At 41.6% G+C, this 17,999-nt stretch overlaps 1 protein-coding gene across 1 annotated transcript; it reads left to right on the top strand.

The window, feature by feature from the left end:
• Positions 1 to 1,113: 1,113 nt before the first annotated feature.
• LOC130170357 (zinc finger matrin-type protein 3-like) lies at positions 1,114 to 17,999 on the top strand. The gene is made up of 6 exons (XM_056377551.1): positions 1,114 to 1,290; positions 6,738 to 7,480; positions 7,580 to 7,720; positions 8,206 to 8,372; positions 8,637 to 8,740; positions 11,421 to 17,999. The coding sequence occupies exons 1-6, from the start codon at positions 1,173 to 1,175 to the stop codon at positions 11,627 to 11,629; spliced, it is 1,482 nt and encodes a 493-aa protein (XP_056233526.1). The 5' UTR covers positions 1,114 to 1,172; the 3' UTR covers positions 11,630 to 17,999.

The following is a 17,999-nucleotide window of genomic DNA, read 5'->3' as shown; positions in this document are numbered from 1 at the left end:
TACACAGGGGACAAAAAACAGTTCTGCAGTTCTGATTCTGTGCAAAAATATATTAAAAAAATGTATGTGAAGCTGACATGACAGTCAATGGTCTGAGTTAATCAAATCAAGTTGGTATCAGACAAAGTTTTTTTTGTCTTTTTAATTAGAAATTCCCTCTTTGTGTTTCTCTGTGGAGTTGCAGTGAAGGGGGAAGTGTGTACTAGGAAATGCAACTATGGAATCTCTAACTCAGACTCCTAATAACTTCAGATACATTTTGGGATGTATTTTTGCATAAAATGAAGGCTGTCAATTTTGTCACCCATGACTTACATTGGAAGTACTCAAGGGGTTAAGGGTTCTCTTACAGTAATGACCATTATGAACAGGAGGAATGATTTGAAAGGAAGAAAAACCCATGTCACTTTACATGGGTTTTACATGGACTGACTGTTGTCATAATTGTTATTTATTATTTGTCAACAACTTAAACTCCTCCTGTTGGCACCCATAAGTGGAGGCTTATGCCTATAAGCAGAATTTATTGGAGGAATTATAATTGTTATCAAATACTTAAAAACAAACACTTTATCACAACTACTATTTATTATTATTATTATTATTATTATTATATTATTATTATTATTATTATTATATGCCTACTTAGTCTTTACCCTGTCTCCACGGGCTAAATCTAGTAGCATTTCTATTTTTGCCTATTTTCCATAATATATCAACATTGTCATTTCAACGTCAGACCGGTTGTTTTCCCAGCAGATTTGAGATTCAGAAATAGCCAGCACGGGTGATCTGAGTGTACCACAGAGGTGTAACATATTTGTACAATGTGTCATGATTGCCACCCATGCAAATCAGCAGCGGTGGCATCGGAAATGGACTGTACCAAGACGGAGAGGGACGCTGGAGGAACCTCAGCTGGGGTTTTCTCCTTCAAAACAGAATTTCCCCCCGGTGACAACATCTTTATCGACATTTGACGGGACAACACACGTGCAACGCGTTTACCAGCCGTGAATCGGTGTCTCTCTGGTGCTGGCTGTCACTGTCCGCCTCTGGAAATCACCCCCGCGGTGAAAGCCACGGTGTGTGAGCGAGTGGTACGGACTTTCATCCTGCTTGGCCGCCTGGGTTTTCTGGAGAGAAGAAGTTGGCGAAGGGATGTGACTGCGATGATGCAGCTGAAGAACGGGGATGCCGCGTACTACCACAGTGCAGAATACTGCAGAAATTACACCTCGCCGCCTGTCAGCTACGGGGACAGCAGCCATTATCTTGCCCGGTTGCCAGGTAAGGAGAGGCTTGGCCATATATGATCTCCCCTCTGACCGCCAGCAGCCTTTATGCGCTAATGTGGAGGGATGGAGAAAATCCAACCGGTGACATTTGCAGATGGTACAGAGGAAGGTGGATGCTGAAACCGGTTGCTCCGGTGCTGCTGTCATCATTATAATGTCATGTAGACGGGCGCACCAGCCACCATTCTGCTCATCGTATAGAGCATGGATGCTGCGATGCAAAAAAATCTGAGGTTGTCGAGACTCTAATGGTCTCTTGCACTGTAGGAGCGCTCTGTATCTCATGCTTCAGGGAGACGCCGGGTTTGAGCTGATGTCTGTCTGTAATTTGAAACAGCATATAGCCTCAATGCAATGTCCACTTTCCTCACTCGAGCATGGCAGTCAATCAAGTGGTCTCTAGTTAGAGCAAGTGAAGGAATAGACACTGAATCATTCACTCCAGTCTTTGCACTGCTTGATCTGCACAGCTGATGGTGACATGTAGCAGTTATACAATAAGTGTTTCTTCATTGCACCTGCACAGCCGCTGCCAAAATTTGCTTTCCTGTTGGTTTTGGGGACTTGAGGCCAGCATGTGTCATGGTCATGAAGCTCGGTCATTCAGATTTATATGAGACTGATCGATGCACCTGCCTGGTAATAGTCCCGTAATAAGATTTCAGCCTCTGTCATTATCAAATGGCATAGTGGATAAAAGTGAATGTAATTATGTGGAAATTAAATGTATATGCTGCTGGAAAAGAACTTAGTTAATGGATCAATCAACAGGAAAAAACTGATTGATGATGAATTTTCCTTATACATAAATGATCTAAGTCATTTATAAACACAAAATATTTGTTGAGTTTAGCTTCTCAAATGTGACTATTTGTGTGCCTTTCTGTCTATAGGCTATACCATTACCAGTTGAAATACCTCTGGGATTTTTAACATTTGCCAAAAAAACAACAACACATTTTTCAAATCATTTTTTCTCAATGAAGAATTTTAAGATGATTTTATAGACTCTGGTAGCTTAAGATTGGCTTTAGTCTGTATTTTCTGAATCATTTATTATAAGAAACAATCAATAGATTAAACATAACAATAATTGCAGCCCTAAATATACACATGCTTGTTTCCCAGCAAGACATTTAGCTTTTCAGAGGCTAGATGTCTTGTTCTAGTTGTTTTCTATAAGGAGGCATGGATATTTACTAATCGATATAGAAATAGCAGCTTAATCCATCGGCTACTCACTTTACGTTAATTATTAAAGTTAAGCCTATGGTCAAGGGAAGCTCCATTATTATGAACTCTTCTCCAGCGGAGGAGTTGGGTGAATGAGATTTGAACCTTCAGAGCTACTGAGATATAAAAGTGGAGGCTAGGATTTACTGTAATGGTACAGGACATAAATTGCAAAGGACAGTAAGACGCAGTCGGTCTTTGCTTCTCTCTGCGCTCGTCCACTGCCCAGTGAAGCAGATGGAATACTTGCAGGAGGCATGTGCTTCTCATCGCTCTATAATTGATGTGACACAACAAAGTACGGCGAGAGAAACTCTAGAGAAAAAGAACACTTGGCCTATTTAGAGATTCTCAGTGGAGGCAATGAGATTATCAGGCTCCAGGACAGAAGTTTTTGTGTGGCTTAGTTTGAAACCAAGAGCTTTTGAGTCAAGGTAACAAAAATCTGACAGTGATGAACTGATGAATAACTCCTGAGGTAGTTTCAAGAAAGGCATTTATTTTCCCCAACTCATTCTTTTAAGACATCGACAGCAATGTTTCACTGAAATTATGACTCAGTCGAAAGATCATTCGGTGCCTTGTACATCAGAACAATGTTACATAAGCCTCTGTAATATTTGACTTGCAGAGTTGACTGTGACAGCTCCAAAACCTCAAATGCAAAACATTTTTTTTTTTTTGACTTTGCAGCAAGGTCCACAGCTGTGAATGAGTATATGTGCTGCATCTCTGTAGACTGTAGACTTCGTGGGCCTGGATCTGGGTCTGTAAGGAGAGGAGGAAACTGACCTTGGCCTATCTACATTCAGTGCAAGCTCACATTAAAATTATTGAAAGGTAACAGTCAATCTGGGAATGCAAAACAGGCAGTTCTGGTTTTCTGACGCCTCTCCCTGCATGTCAAAGAAAGAACTTAGGTCAAGGTTTGAAATTCTGAGTAAAGGTCGAGCACAAATCTTAGTGTGGACCAAGAACAAGCTGCACACATCTGCAAAACGTTAATAGTTTTGTGGCTGCTTTTGTCCTGGATAATAGGGTCACATTTGCTCTCTTACATCGTCACCTGTAGGCCAATATTAATTCAGTTGTGAGCCATTACTGCAAGATTTCCTCCCCTGTTGGAAAAAGCAAATGTGTGAACAAATGTGATCAAAAGCGCATTTTAATTAAACCCAATTTCCCTCCAGAACCAATCAATCATTGCTCACAATGCATATCTTGAAATACAGCTATAGACAGTCCCATCTAGAGTCTACTGTGTGCAAATAAATGTGTTTTTTGTGGTTCATTCACTCTTTTATCTCTACAGTGCTTTCAGAGAAGCAGGAATTAATTGAACTGAAAATGCCAGCCAGCACAAGGAGTCATTGGCAAATAGAAGCTGTTTGATTTTTTTTTTTTTTTTTTAATCTCTTTAGTTCAAAAACGGATTTACTGTAAGGGTTTCAGCATGTGACCTTGTTTTAAGAGTTTACTTTAATGATGGAGTCTCAGAAATGTGGAGTTTAAAGGAAGGATTGTAGGGAAAGAGGTTTTGGAGGTCTGTCAGTTGAGCCTAATGGAGGGAGAGATTAAGAATGAAGCTCATGATGAGCTCAACATTCACAGCAAAGGTGTGACACTTGCAAATAGATGAAAATTTACCCTTAAAGAGGTACCGCTTTTTAAAAAAAAATCAGGCATTGCTTTGCATAGTTTGGTTCCTCTACACGGTAATGACTACATTATACCACCGTGCAAGGGAACACATGAACACATATTATGTAGGGAGGCAGTTGACAGCAACAACCTCCGGCTTATTCGAACCGATACACAGTGAATGCACGTGTAGTTAAATAGTCTATTATATCTATTGTTTGGTAGCACAGTGTGGTGTTCTCTGAACTGCTTAATGGATCATGTCAAGAAAAAAGGGTTAGCTGTCCTGTAGCGAGGACTCCAAACTGCTGTGCAAGCCGTCTCAGTCAGGGCCAAAGGTTTCTCATGAGGCCGCTGCCAGTGAGATTGATGATGTGCAGCATGTGGAGCTTGATCGGTGGATTTGGTTCTGGAGGGCGCTAATAGTCACTGTTGAGCGATGAGGTCTTTCATCATGTAACATTAGAAGCACAAACTTAGAGAAAAATGTCCTTTTATTTTAAATTTATTTATCTATTTTAAATTTAAATGTGTACAGTGTGTCCATTTATTTTAATTATGCATATTTATTTTTCTTGTTTTACATTACCTCTATCTTGGGTGCTACAGCTGTCATGGCTGTGGCGTCTCCGCATTGCATTTCCCACAGATCACTTGTCAGTCCAAGTGTGTCCTGAAGTGTTTCATCTTTTTGTTTGGATTTCCTGTTGACGAAGCTTAAGTATCTGTTAGAGTTGTTTTTTTTAAGTCCACTTAGCGCTGACTCAGTCCTTCTATTTAATACAAATAAATAAGTGTTGCTCCTTTCAAAGGATGCCAGAGAAAGTTTCCTTAAAAAGCTTTCATGAGCAGGATACGTAAAAAAAAGCAGATAATATCTCTAAGCAGAGAAACTTATATTCATTAAAATGGAAATATTAAAGTTATTACTTATACTATAATCTATTACTTATACTTATACTATATAGGCAGCACACCCCACTCTGTTGACTCTGTGACAGTCTCATCTTGCAGTTGACAGGACTATAGTAAGGTCAGTGCCTTGTCCAGCATACCTTTCTCCTGAGGTCAGCCAGGCCAGGTGACAGACAGGCAGCCAGACAAACTGGACAGACAGACTGACAGCAAGCAGCAGTCGGAAACACAAACACCCCCGGGTGTTATTTTGGGTCCATGAATCACTCCCATTGGGCGTCCGATTGGATTCCAGATGAAAGCTTCCACCGCAGTGAGTTTTGACACAGCTGTTGGCCTATTACTGACCTGACAATAAATGTGGTTACACACACACAGAAACAAAATGGTGCATTAAATTGCACAAATGAAGATACAGAAAATCAGCAGAGCTCATTTCCTAATGTGACACTCTTTCTTTCTGTGTTTCTTGTGCATTCACCCATGCCTTCCACACAAACACACACATGCTATTTCAGCCTATTGGAGCAGTCACACTTCAGGGCTGTGATCTCTTCTGATCAGAGGGGCTTGAGGATTTTATTGTCGCTGTCTCCGTCTGTGTGCGCACACATGCATGTGTATGCGATGTCCCGCATGCATGACTGCTGGCGCTGCAGGCTCAGCCTAATCTTTCTGATGCCCACTGGAGTGTGAAGCTCCTCTGTCCGAGAATGTGTTTCCATTCGCCCATCTCTTTACATTCGGCGGCCTCGGGGCTCCGAGAAGTAAATGCCTTCTCTCTTAGTGTCACTGCACATCGGCCATTGGATTTTTGTAGGTGTAGAGGAGAGTTCCTTCTCAGTGTCTATTTGATGATCACAATATTTTCTTTCCTTTGCCAAGGAAGTGACATTTTGTTTATCAGTAGTATCCTACTTCCTAAGATAAGATAAGATATTCCTTTATTAGTCCCACACTGGGGGAAATTGCAGTGTCACAGCAGCAAAGTGGACAGTACAAGAAAGAAAAGCTGCAAAATGCCAGTTAGAAATACTTAGAAAGATAAATAATGGATAATAATATAACATATACAATAGGTATTTACAAAAATGTACAAAATAGCAGTATATGTTTCCTACTAGTAGGAAACAGATTTACAGATTTCACTTAACTTTAGTTTAATGATAAGATACAGCACTACTATTCTCCTGAAGTGCATTTTGATGCAGACCCATGTCATGATGTCTAAACCAATTTTCATGGAAATCCGTCCAGGACTTTTTGAGACATTTGACTCAGAATCACAATTACCAGCCTCAAGGTGGGTGGAGCTAGACGAAAAGCCAGGGGACCACCAAAGTTATTAGGATTGATTTTAATTTTCTGTGGACAATAAATGACAAAATTTCATGACCATCCAACTAATGAATGTTGAGATATTTCACAACCAAATTGGTGGAGCGACCAATCCACTTGTCATTGTCTCATTCTTAGTGTTTTCGATTACTGCATGCATGTTCTAATGGCCATTAGATGGCATCATTCAATATAAAGAGTTCATTCGTGTATTATCGCAGTCATGTCCGTCTGGATCAACGTTGTCTTCCTTATTGCGGTTGCTGAATACGTAATAATGTGTCTGTGCTTCATTGCCTCTGATGTTCACAGGTCCAGAGAACATGCTGAAGCCTCCTCTGAGTCTCTTCAGCCATCCCCAGCAGCCTTTCCAACACATGGACTCTCTGCACCAGCTGGGACCCCCGCCAATGGCGCCTACACAGCCTCTTGGCCCTCCACCCATCGCCCCTGCTCAGGCAATTGGACCCCCAACTATGTCTCCCACGCAGACTCTAGGGCCCCCTCCCATAACTGCTACTCACACGTTAAGACCTCCCCACATTACCCCACCACACAGCTTAGGCCCCCCTCCAATGGCCCCAGCTCAGCCCCTGGGGCCTCCACCAATGCCACACACCTTGGGGCCCCCACCTGTAGATCACACACAAGCAATAGTGCCTCCAAACATGGACCTCACACAACCACTGGGGCCTCCACCTCTTAACCCTGCACAAGCACTGGTGCCCCCACCTGTAGTGGCGCCCGGAGCCGGCCGATTCCCCCTCCCTCCCAGCCCCCTGTCATCCCCTCCCGCTCCTGGCCCAGACCATTCACAGCTTCCCCCACGGCCCCCAGGACCTGCCCTCATCCCAGCCCCCGTGTCAGGCCTCATCCCTGGTCATCTTCCGGGCCAGGCAGCCCCGGCCAGTGAGCAGCCCCAGGATGAGGGCTCTCCGCTGGGGACGGAGGAGCAGGAGGACTCTCTGGGGCTGGAGGAACTGTGTAAACCGCTGTACTGTAAACTCTGCAACGTTACCCTCAACTCCGCCCAGCAGGCACAGGCTCACTACCAGGTCAGATGAAATACACATTCACACATACAGCACTTGAAGAATAGTAAAATATTGCAAATTCATAAACACACAATTCTATCTGATCATCTGTCCGTGTAGGGGAAGAACCACAGTAAAAAATTGAGAAATTTCTACGCTGGCAGTCAACAGCCACCAGCCATTAGGATCCCAGAAGTCCTGGATGTGGCTGGCCAGACAGCCCTCAGCTCAGGATCCAACGACAGTGACGCCGGCAGGCAGGTCAGGCTCAAACGTGGCAACTCAACATCAGCCTACCTAAATATTACAGCTTTGTTTAGAGGGTGGGTGTACTGCTGCTGAAGTGGCCAATCCGCTGATAGAGGTCGTCTCCCTCTGAGGAGGTGGTAGGGAACTGCAGCTTCATTTGAGCAGTGGAAACTTGCATCATCCTCTCACCACTGAACAATACTGTGTCTTCTCAGTTTGCACATGATTGAATTTAGTCTTAAAAGAGTAAAATGATAGGAAACATGACCTGCAAGTGTCTTTCAAATATGGACTTTAGTGCTTGAAGTTGTGATTTCTTACCCGAATCAATAACTTTCTTCAGTGTATATTTTCCACTTGAAAAGAAGAAGAAATTGTGCAAGGAATTTCCTGTCTTCCTCCCACCAACACTAAACATTTCTTTCTTCTCTTTCTTAGTGTTTACTCCCCAACGCCTCTCACCACAAACACTGCATTGCTTTGTCTTGTGTCTGCAGGCGCTGTATAAGGGGGCGACCCGGGTCATCTTGGCCACAGAGAACGACTATTGTAAGCTGTGTGACGCCTCCTTCAGTTCACCGGCAGTCGCACAGGCCCACTACCAGGGCAAGAACCACGCCAAGAAACTACGGCTCGCTGAGGCCCAACAGAACTCCAATAACATGTAGGTCATTCTGCTTTGTGCAGGCTTAGCATACAGTATCATGTAAAAGTGCATTCAATGAGAAATACAGCATTTGTCACCAGATATAAGTTGCTCAGGAAACCGACAGGTCTTTGGACAGGTCAAAGTCGAGTTTCAACTCAACTCACAGCAGCTTTTGGTTTTGCTAAGTAGCCAACTTTCCATGCTGATATTAATATAAGATAAAAATACTTGGGATTTATTCACCTTTTGGACCAAACTGAAGTGATTTTCACTCAACAGGGAAGGCAGCAATGACGCAGCCCCAAGAAGAAACAGGAAAGACGGCAGTGAGTACAGACTGGTGAAAAACCGGCGCAGCCCGCAGCTACCTGCCTCCATGCCAGGTAAAATATTAAGAAATATATCTAAATTAAATTCAGTGTATATTTTGGAGTTATATTTCATAAACACTCAAGGCTAGGTCCATTCAATGTCAGTTTACCAACTGGCAAAACAGGTTGTGAAGTTATTTCAAGCATTTATTAAGCAAGTTAAACAGTTATTCAGGCAGGATATTGTGTGATATTACAGTATGGCAGAGGAAACTGTGGCAGCAGGCAGATAACAGGCTGAACTACCTCCTCCTGTTGTCCAGCTCAAAATTGTGAGAGACACTGAACTGGACCCACCTGCAAACCTCTGCTCAGTTTTGAGCTGTTGATGTTGTTAATGGCTTAAGAAATGGCCAAACTGTCACTATACAAATACAAATTGGCAACAGTAGGATTTCTATTCACAAAAACACCTTAACCCAATAGTGACTACATTTGTGCGGTTTCACGGTGAAGCTATGTTAAATAGCTATTGTTAGCAGCTGAATTAGCCTCGTTGAGCAATAGTAACCACTATAAATATTACATATATACACAAAGTTAGGCCAGAGAACCAACTGTTCAAGGAAACTGTTCATGTAATCAATACTTGGTCTGATATGTGTCCAATAAAGCATATCACTTATAATCACTGCTGACACTGGTTGTTTCTTTTGGATTGTCCTCAAAGAAAATTTTGCTCCTGCTGACACACTTCCTCCACCAGTCCACAGTAAAACTGTGCAGCATGGTGAGCAACTGCACAACTATTTGACTTCTGGCTGCTCAGACTTTATTTTTCCATCAGAAAAGCAATATAATCCATAATTAATACGTAATATGATTAAAATCGGAGGCAGTTTGTCCATATACTGACGTCAGAATACGTCACAAAAGACTATCACATAAGGAACATCTGTGATGAAAACAAACTTATTCACGGGTGTCATGAAAAAGTCTGCATCAGTTCACTGGCTTGTTACTCCGCCAGTAGTTACGTTACTGTCAGCTGCCTTTGAGGGCAGCTTTTCTTTGCTGTATCAACATGTGACAGTGCAGAAAATATAAGAGGATGTTGTAAGTATTGGACTTACTCCCATAAAGCACCATCGTTTGACTTCATGTTTTATTCTTTTTGGAGCACTCGCTCATCATTCTCCTCTGATGCTGCAGGAAAACTCACACAGATCTGCACCACTGTATCACTGCGAGTAACATCGCTACACACATTTTCACAAGTGGCCTAAAGTTTAGCAGATAAGTGTGTGTGTAAGCAGATACAGACCAGGTAACGTCAGACTTTCTGCTGGCGTCAAACCATCTCTTGCTGGCTGTGCTTTATTCTGGCTCTCTCTTTGCACGGCCTAAAACACTGGCACCCCAGCTCAGTATAAAACAAGATAAATCATAAAACAGAGCCAATTCTCTTCCCCTCTCCCTCTCTCTCTCTCTCTCTCTCTCTCTAGCTCTCTCTCTCTCTCTCATCCACTGTCTTGTCGCACGCACACACACACACACACACACACACACACACACACACACACACACACACACACACAACGTTCTGCTGATTTAATCAGTTTTCTTGATGGACAAACCCCAGAATAGCTGCACTCTCTCCTGCGGTTGCCTTCTCGCTGTCGTTTTATCTCGCTCCCTATCTCCTCGTTTTTCTGTCGTGTTAACAGACACACACACACACACACACACACACACACACACACACACTAAAACAACTAATACTCTTTTTCCAATGATCCACCTGGCTGTAATCTCAGATGACTTTGTGCTTATTTGTCTGTGCACTGTATCAGACACATCAGTGATACGTCAGGTTACGATGAAATGATGCTGGTCTATATTCAAAATCAGTCGTGTAAGTATAGCTTTGGGTGTGTCCCCAGCCTGAGATTTATTGCGTTCATTGTTATTTAATTGAATATTTAATAATCAATCAGTTAAGCAATAAGAGTCTGCAGTCATGCCAGCAGCTCTGTGAGGCATCATGTTGGTGCATATTCTCTGAGCAGGCGAGGCCCCTGTTGGACTCCTGGCCAGCCGGAGTCTTTGCTGCATGTCATTCCCCTTCTCTGTGTCTCATTTCCTGTCACGCTTCACTCTCCTATTGAATAATAAGGCATAAAAATGGCCCAAAAAAAAAACTTTAATATGTAAACTTAATGGTGGTGCTAGAGCAAAAATCAGGGCATCACTCTTTGGGGACCATGAATGTCCTGACAAAATTTAATGGCAATCCATCCAAAAGCTGGTGGTGGTGGATCAGAGGACTGACTGACAATGTTGAGCCATTCTGCTAATATGGCTAAAAAAGTCAAATATTTGCTGGTTCTAGTTTCTCAAATGTCAGGACTTCCTGCTTTTGCTTAATTTATATGATTGCCAATTGAATATATTTGGGTTTGGGACTGCTGGCAAGACAAAACAAGCATTTTAAACATGTAACTTTGGTTGTTATGTGGATTGTTTACAATTTTATGACAGTTTACTGACTAAAGGATTAAAAAGAAAAAGACAGATAATTGTTAATAAAAACAATGATCTGTTGCAGTCATTCATCTCATATAATCTTTGCCAACCTTCATCTGAGGATCCTTCCACTTGTCATAGATAAAACTGGTATGAATCAGCTTGAAATGAAACTTCTACTAACTTCTCTCCTGTCCGTCGTGTCTCGTCTCTTTCTCCCTTCCAGGGCCATACTACAACCCCAGACCGAGGCAGCGCATCCCCAGGGATTTGGCCATGTGCGTGACTCCCAGCGGACAGTTCTACTGCTCCATGTGCAACTGTGGAGCCGAGCAGGAGACGGACTTCAGGCAGCATCTGGAGAGCAAGCAGCACAAAGCTAAAGTGTCGGAGTTAAGATACCGCCACGAGATGGAGAACCTCGGCTACAGCTAAGGGACACATGATGAGAGGGGGGGTAAGAGAATAGAGTGGGACAGAATAGTTGGTGAGCCAATATAAGACCAAAGTGCAGGAGGAAATACTGCCCTGTGTTTGAAGGGCATATTTAGTGAAGGGATTAGCCCAAATGGCCTCAAGATATTGTTGCAATTCATTTGATATACGGATCAAACACTTGACCTAATCCTCAACCATATGAAGCTATAACCGGATTTGAATCTATTTGATGTTGGTATTACTCTTATTTTGAAAATCTGTCTTTAGAAACAAACTAGGTTGCAACATGTGCACAGGAAACAAGGAACCGTGCATTTGAGAAAACGGTGGATTTTTGACGTAAAACTTTCAAGATGTTTTTTTAGGCACTGAAAAGAAATCACATCTTTGACCCCCAACCTTTTCTTAGACTGCTCCTCCAGGGCTTTGAGTGGGTTGCATTCTGACATGATACAGGTAAATACAAATGAATTGCAAGTAAACCTTGAGATTGTTCAGGCTACAGGGAGAGGACTAATGGTGCGCAGGGATCCAACGGGACAGGAGACAAGGCACAAGAGAAGATAAGGTGATGCAGAGAGAGGCCGCAAAATGTGGAAAATAGAGAGACAAACATAGAGGCAAACACTTAAGGTCAGACCAAGTCTCATCCTCAAGAAAACAACCATCAATGAGGACTTTTAGTATGAGACTTGTTTTTCAATTCTTGTGTGTGAATCAGCCCGACAGGTTTTTTTTTTTTACAGGCCCTGCAGCAGGGACCACTTGGTGACCACAGGGCACAAAAGAGCAAATTCAACATCTTTATAACCACATACAGGTAATAAAATCCAAAGTACTATTTGCTAATTGAAAAAAACAAAAAAAACAAACAAACAAAGCACAACAAACATCATCTGGCAGAAACAGTGTTACACGAATCTGTTAGCCTTAGCCAATCTCTTACCGGTCCTTTTGGTGTGTATCAGGCTAAAGGCTAAGCCCCGGCTAGCCTTGTTCGTGCCTTTAGTGGGAATAAGGCTAAAGAGTAAGCTTTGGCTAGCCATTTGGCAATATAGTAGAAACCAATCTACAGTACTGATTGGGTTTTTTCTATATCCTGTGTCATCTTTCCTCTTGTAATAAATCCACACAAATCTTATGTAAATATCTTCAAATTATTATACATTATAGATGTAAATAAGGTATAATACACATGAATACTGTTGATTCTTTGGTTAATGTTAGCCTAGCGTATATTGTAAATACTCATAATCTATTTAATGATTATCAGGAATCTTGTACAAAGTGTGCACTGACTGAATGTCGACCTATCAGCCCTGTATGTCTCTGTGTGGATTTAACCGTAGGCCCCTCCATACCACTCTGGGTGGTGCCTTTGTTCATCGGTAAAGTAACTCCGGTACCATCCATCTGTATTTAAAAGCTGCTAGTCTCATCATTTTCTGACTGTGCAGGAGGAGCCATGCCAGGGGAGGCTGCTTCTGTAGCTGAACCCTCTTCACGAAGCTGAATCTATGTCTTGACAAACAGCCAAACTGGCACATCGAGGAAGAAATGCTCAAACATGTTGGAAACTCACAGTGATGCGTGCAGCCGAAAGCATTTAACTCCAAACTCCTAATTAGTTTGCAAATTGCAAATGAAAGTGCGCAGAGCTTATGGATGTTTCTGGTTGTAAGACATATCATTTAATTGTCCCGATCGAGCTCGATCCTCAGAGGGGCCGTAACCAGGTTTTACTGCAGTGTGAAACGGCCGCAAAGGAGTGACATGGATTTTGTCTGGCTTTGCAGACAGATCTGTTTTTCTTGTCTTTTTTTTTTTTTTTTTTTTTTTTTTACCCTGGATGACCCAAGTCCAGCTGTTTTTCAGTGTTTAGCCCGTCCTGAAAAGATCAGTTATGTAATAATTTGAATCAAATTTGATTTTCTGTCTCTGTTTATTTGAGTTTCTGTTCCAGGTCAGTGGTGCTGAGCTGAACACAGTGCAGTCACGAGGCATCTGCAGTTACACAGTACAAACTTTCAATGAGAAAAAGTGTGTGCTGTGCCTTTAACTCAATTGCATTCGAAGATTAACAATGATAGGGTCGGAAAACCAACATATTTATCTTTGTCTTTTCAATAGTTATTTATAGATTGAAGATTCTTTAATGTTTTAAATATACAGAAAAATTATTTATGCCTCAAAAAAAATCATCTTATGTAGCGGTTAAAAGTATTTTACATCTCAATTTTCAGATGCCAACATGGTTCACCTATATATCTGCAAGAATAGAGTAGATCTGTCAGTCCTGTTTCACTTTAAATTTGCAGAGCAGCAGTGCACCCACACATGCACGCACTCACACACACACGCACACACACACACACACACACACACACACACACACACACACTCCCACACGATTCAATCAGTCAAAGGTCTGATCAGGTCACATAATTAGATGCGCTATAAAGTGAAAGGAAAGCAGCGTCCAGGCTTTCTCTGTGGTCGGTTTGTTTAGCTTTGGGGAGAGGCAGCTGTTTACATCGTACATTTGTCTCTAAGCACAAACACACACCTGATCACATACACGCGGACACTCAGGAGAATAGCACTGTGAGGACAAAGTACTGTGGTGTTCAGGGATTTAAATACGAGGGAGAGGGGCAAAGAGGAGCATAGATAAAATAAAACACAGAAAATAAAATGCTTGGCTGTTTTATTAGCCCACTGTGCTGTATGGTTTACTCAAAACAGAACAAAGAGGAGCTGATGAAAGCAGAGCTGTAACTGAAGTTGTGGGTGAGACGCAGCTAGTCGAGCAGATCTCCCCGTTAAGACTGAGCTGCAGTTTGTTAAAAACACTCCTCCACCTCCTAGAAATAACAGGCTTTGTCTTACATGAAAGCGCTGGTAGCATAACCTTTTATTATGTTGACAGGCTCCTGGATTTATAACAAGAGTCACACTCCAGTGCTGCTACTGAACACCTTCAGCAAGTGCATGAAATAATAAACTGCAAAGGAAATGGAGGAAATGAGGAGATTGAAGGAAATGAATTGGCTCCCACTGACTTGGCCTGAAGAGCATTTCAGATACTGTAGACATCAGTCAGGAAACAGACAGCAGTCAGGTGTTTGGGCCGCGGTGGTTCCTTAAGCGTTTTTGGCTTATGACCCCTTAAAATGCAACAATATTAACCCCTCATCACAGGTTAAGGCCTTAGTGTGGACATGAGTTATGAGCAGTTGAACCAAAGAGTGATATTTTTTGTCAGGTTCATTTGAAAAAAGCTAGATTACCATCTGGGAAAGCTGTGAAACTGCTACTGGGCCCCAGACACTAAATACCTACATAAGACATTTATGTTTTAGTTGATGTTGTGTTCACAAGGTGCACGCGAAAAAGTGCAGTGCTGGTTGGTTTGTGGGTCTCTGGACAAATAATAAGGCTGACACATCTGCTGATTGGACTGTGCCTAATGGGCACTTGGAGGTGACAGGCTACATACACAATTTACAAAGAAAGGGAGATGGGGGATCAATAGGGACCCAACAGAACATTTTTGCCCTGGGGCCCTCTGACAGGTTAATTTGGTCCTGTATTTGAAGATTGCAGAGGCCCCGAATCCCATACACAAATGTAATATAATGTATATGCTACATATAAAATACAATAAAGATATGTAAAAAATTATATATAAAACGTATAAATTCGAATAATTTCATATATATTGACATATATGTCTAGCTAATATAATATAATGTATGCTTATATTGTAAACATATGTTGATATCATATAGAGTGGGTTACAAAAGTCTGAGATAACTTTCCCAGAATTGGAGGATAGACATTGAAATGAATAAGAAAAACATATATAAGCATATAGAATTTTTATATGTATGTTTTTTTTAGATAAACCTGCATATGTAAATTAAATATATATTGTTAACATATATACTCGCAACATGTTATCTATATGTACATATAGATATTTTACTATGGGTATTTCATATATGAAATAAACTTATATCCTCATATATCCAGAGGATGTATGTATGTGATAATAATATATCCTCTTATAGGTAACATATATGGCAACATCACTCTTGATATAGATATTACATATTACATTTCTGTATGGGAAGATTTGAAATTATCCAGTAATTAAAAGGGGAAGAGGGAAGTGTCAATCTGATGGTATTTAAAACAAGATTATTGCACTTGATTAAAGAAAATCTCAAACCCAGCAGGCTTTAATTGAAAAGAAATGAAAAAGCCTGACATAACATAGTAAACGCAATTTGTAATTAATGGAGTGAAACATGTCGAACCACTGCTCCTTTTACACGAGACTATTTTTGGATGGATGTTGTTGCAGTGAAACACCATTCCTACATGTGAGGATCTTCACTGGTTGCACAGATGTTTAAAACCAGTTGATCAAGAATCAAGAATCAAGAAACCACTGTGGTAAATAAAGGCATCTACATGAACATATGGCCAGTAACTGTTAACAGGTTTAATATTTTGGCAATCAGCACTTTTATTTGCTCTCAAATTGAAAACTGTGGACTGCATTAATCCTCACAAAAGAACTGTTTAGTTATTGTTTGGTAATATGTTGAAGTAGACCCGGGGTACTGCTTCTGTTTGTTTTGTTCTAACTGTGTTTACTTGTAATGGTTGGTAACTATAATATAATAATTATTGGTTTCACTGTCGTTAACCAATGCTGGTATCTGAACGCTGACGTGTTCTGGCACCATGAGTTATAAGTTGAACTTCAGTGCTTCGTTGTACGTGACAAACAAGTGTTACATATTGCAGCGTATAAATTGTATCTGGTTCATTTTGTGCATGTGCTGCTTAATAACTGCTGAGATGTTTCTACTATTGAGAGAAAATATAACAGTGAGGATTCTGCTCAAGACTGTTTTTATGAGGTTGGAATGACTGGTTGGTCGGAATCGTCCGTACGCTCTGCTGAGTCTCCAAAAAGGATATTGGGAAGAATCGCTGATTTTGCACTGAACATAAAAAGAAAGAAACTGGTGTTTATAGAAAAAATGATGCTACCATATGTCGTGTAGTTCAAGTGAACACTTTGTTACCGTTGTCATTACTTGCCATGTTTACAGGGTGAGACGTTGAAGCTGTTCTGTGTGGTTTTATCCATGTGTTGCATTGTTGGACTAATCAGACCAGGGTAGATGGGCGACACTGTGAAGTCAAGCAGAAATAAAATTGACACTGCAATGAAATTAGACACCACGGATCTGGTTTTGACAAAACAAAGAGATGATGGAGGGTGTAAAATCATTGCAGTGGGCCTGTAAAGTTATAAATGGGCAGAATTTCAATGTCGACATATGGCTCTAGCTTCATACTTAGCGCACCGGTATGAGAGTTATATCAACGGCAGCCACATTGGTTTCTAATGTCACTCGTTCATACAACATAAAGGATGGGTTATGCTTGCCTTACATGAAGGCCCGTGTATCCTGGTCTGCAGACTGAGTCAGTCTTGTACACTGACAGAATTCAGGACCCCTAACCCCCCCAACCCCAACCGCCACCACCACCTCCACCTCCACCTCCACCGCCATCTACTGTCAGGGGCTCCAAACCTCCTAGCAGGGCCCCTGCAGGACAGTATATATACTCCTTTACTCTCTGTGAAAACCTCAGCACACTTTCAGTGCCTCTGAACAACGTTGCCAATATACCACTGACTGACTGAATGGATGACTGATATATACTGATTTCTGAGGCTGTGTGAGTGTGTGTGTATGTGTGTGTGTGTGTGTGTGTGTTTTCTGACAGATGAATAAACATGCAGATGATATAAATAACCGACGTGAGCCCATGATTATTACAGTAAATGTGTGTCTCGTGTGTGCTCTCCTCCGCGGCTCAGCTCGTACCGCTCCGGGGGATATAACCATTCTGTTAGCTGATGCTGTTATTGGCTCACAGGGAGAAGGCGCTCTCCGTAGCCTAGTTTCCTCTGCACTGATAACCAGGATTTACTCATTAGTCCTGTTATTACTTCTGCCAAGAAAGCTGTTCTTGTTCCCCTGGTTCCTTTCTTTGTCTGTCAGCAGGATATCTCACAAATCTTCTGAACAGATTGCCTGAAATGTGGTGCCCTGGCCTCAGGTTTAAGTTAGTATTAGTTTTCAGTAATGGCCCACAAACTTGGATTTCTGCCACTGGATTTAAAAAAATAAATAAATAAATAATTTGTATCTGTGGAATCAGTGCTTGAATTGAGCCGATACGCTGCGATATGGAGTAGTGGCATATTAGATGTCTGTTATTACTCAGTGTTTTTAATGAATGCGTGCGGCTATTATGGGTATATATTGTATTTATT

This window comes from Seriola aureovittata, chromosome 6 (genome assembly GCF_021018895.1).
Source record: "Seriola aureovittata isolate HTS-2021-v1 ecotype China chromosome 6, ASM2101889v1, whole genome shotgun sequence".
Taxonomy (NCBI): domain Eukaryota; kingdom Metazoa; phylum Chordata; class Actinopteri; order Carangiformes; family Carangidae; genus Seriola; species Seriola aureovittata.
This window is presented reverse-complemented; position numbering and strand designations above follow the sequence as displayed.

Coding starts and splice junctions, on each gene's coding strand:
- LOC130170357 (XM_056377551.1), top strand. CDS start 1,173: ATGATGCAGCTGAAGAACGGGGATGCCGCGTACTACCACAGTGCAGAA. Junction 7,481..7,579: donor AGGCACAGGCTCACTACCAG/GTCAGATGAAAT, acceptor CTGTCCGTGTAG/GGGAAGAACCACAGTAAAAA. Junction 8,741..11,420: donor GCTACCTGCCTCCATGCCAG/GTAAAATATTAA, acceptor TCTCCCTTCCAG/GGCCATACTACAACCCCAGA.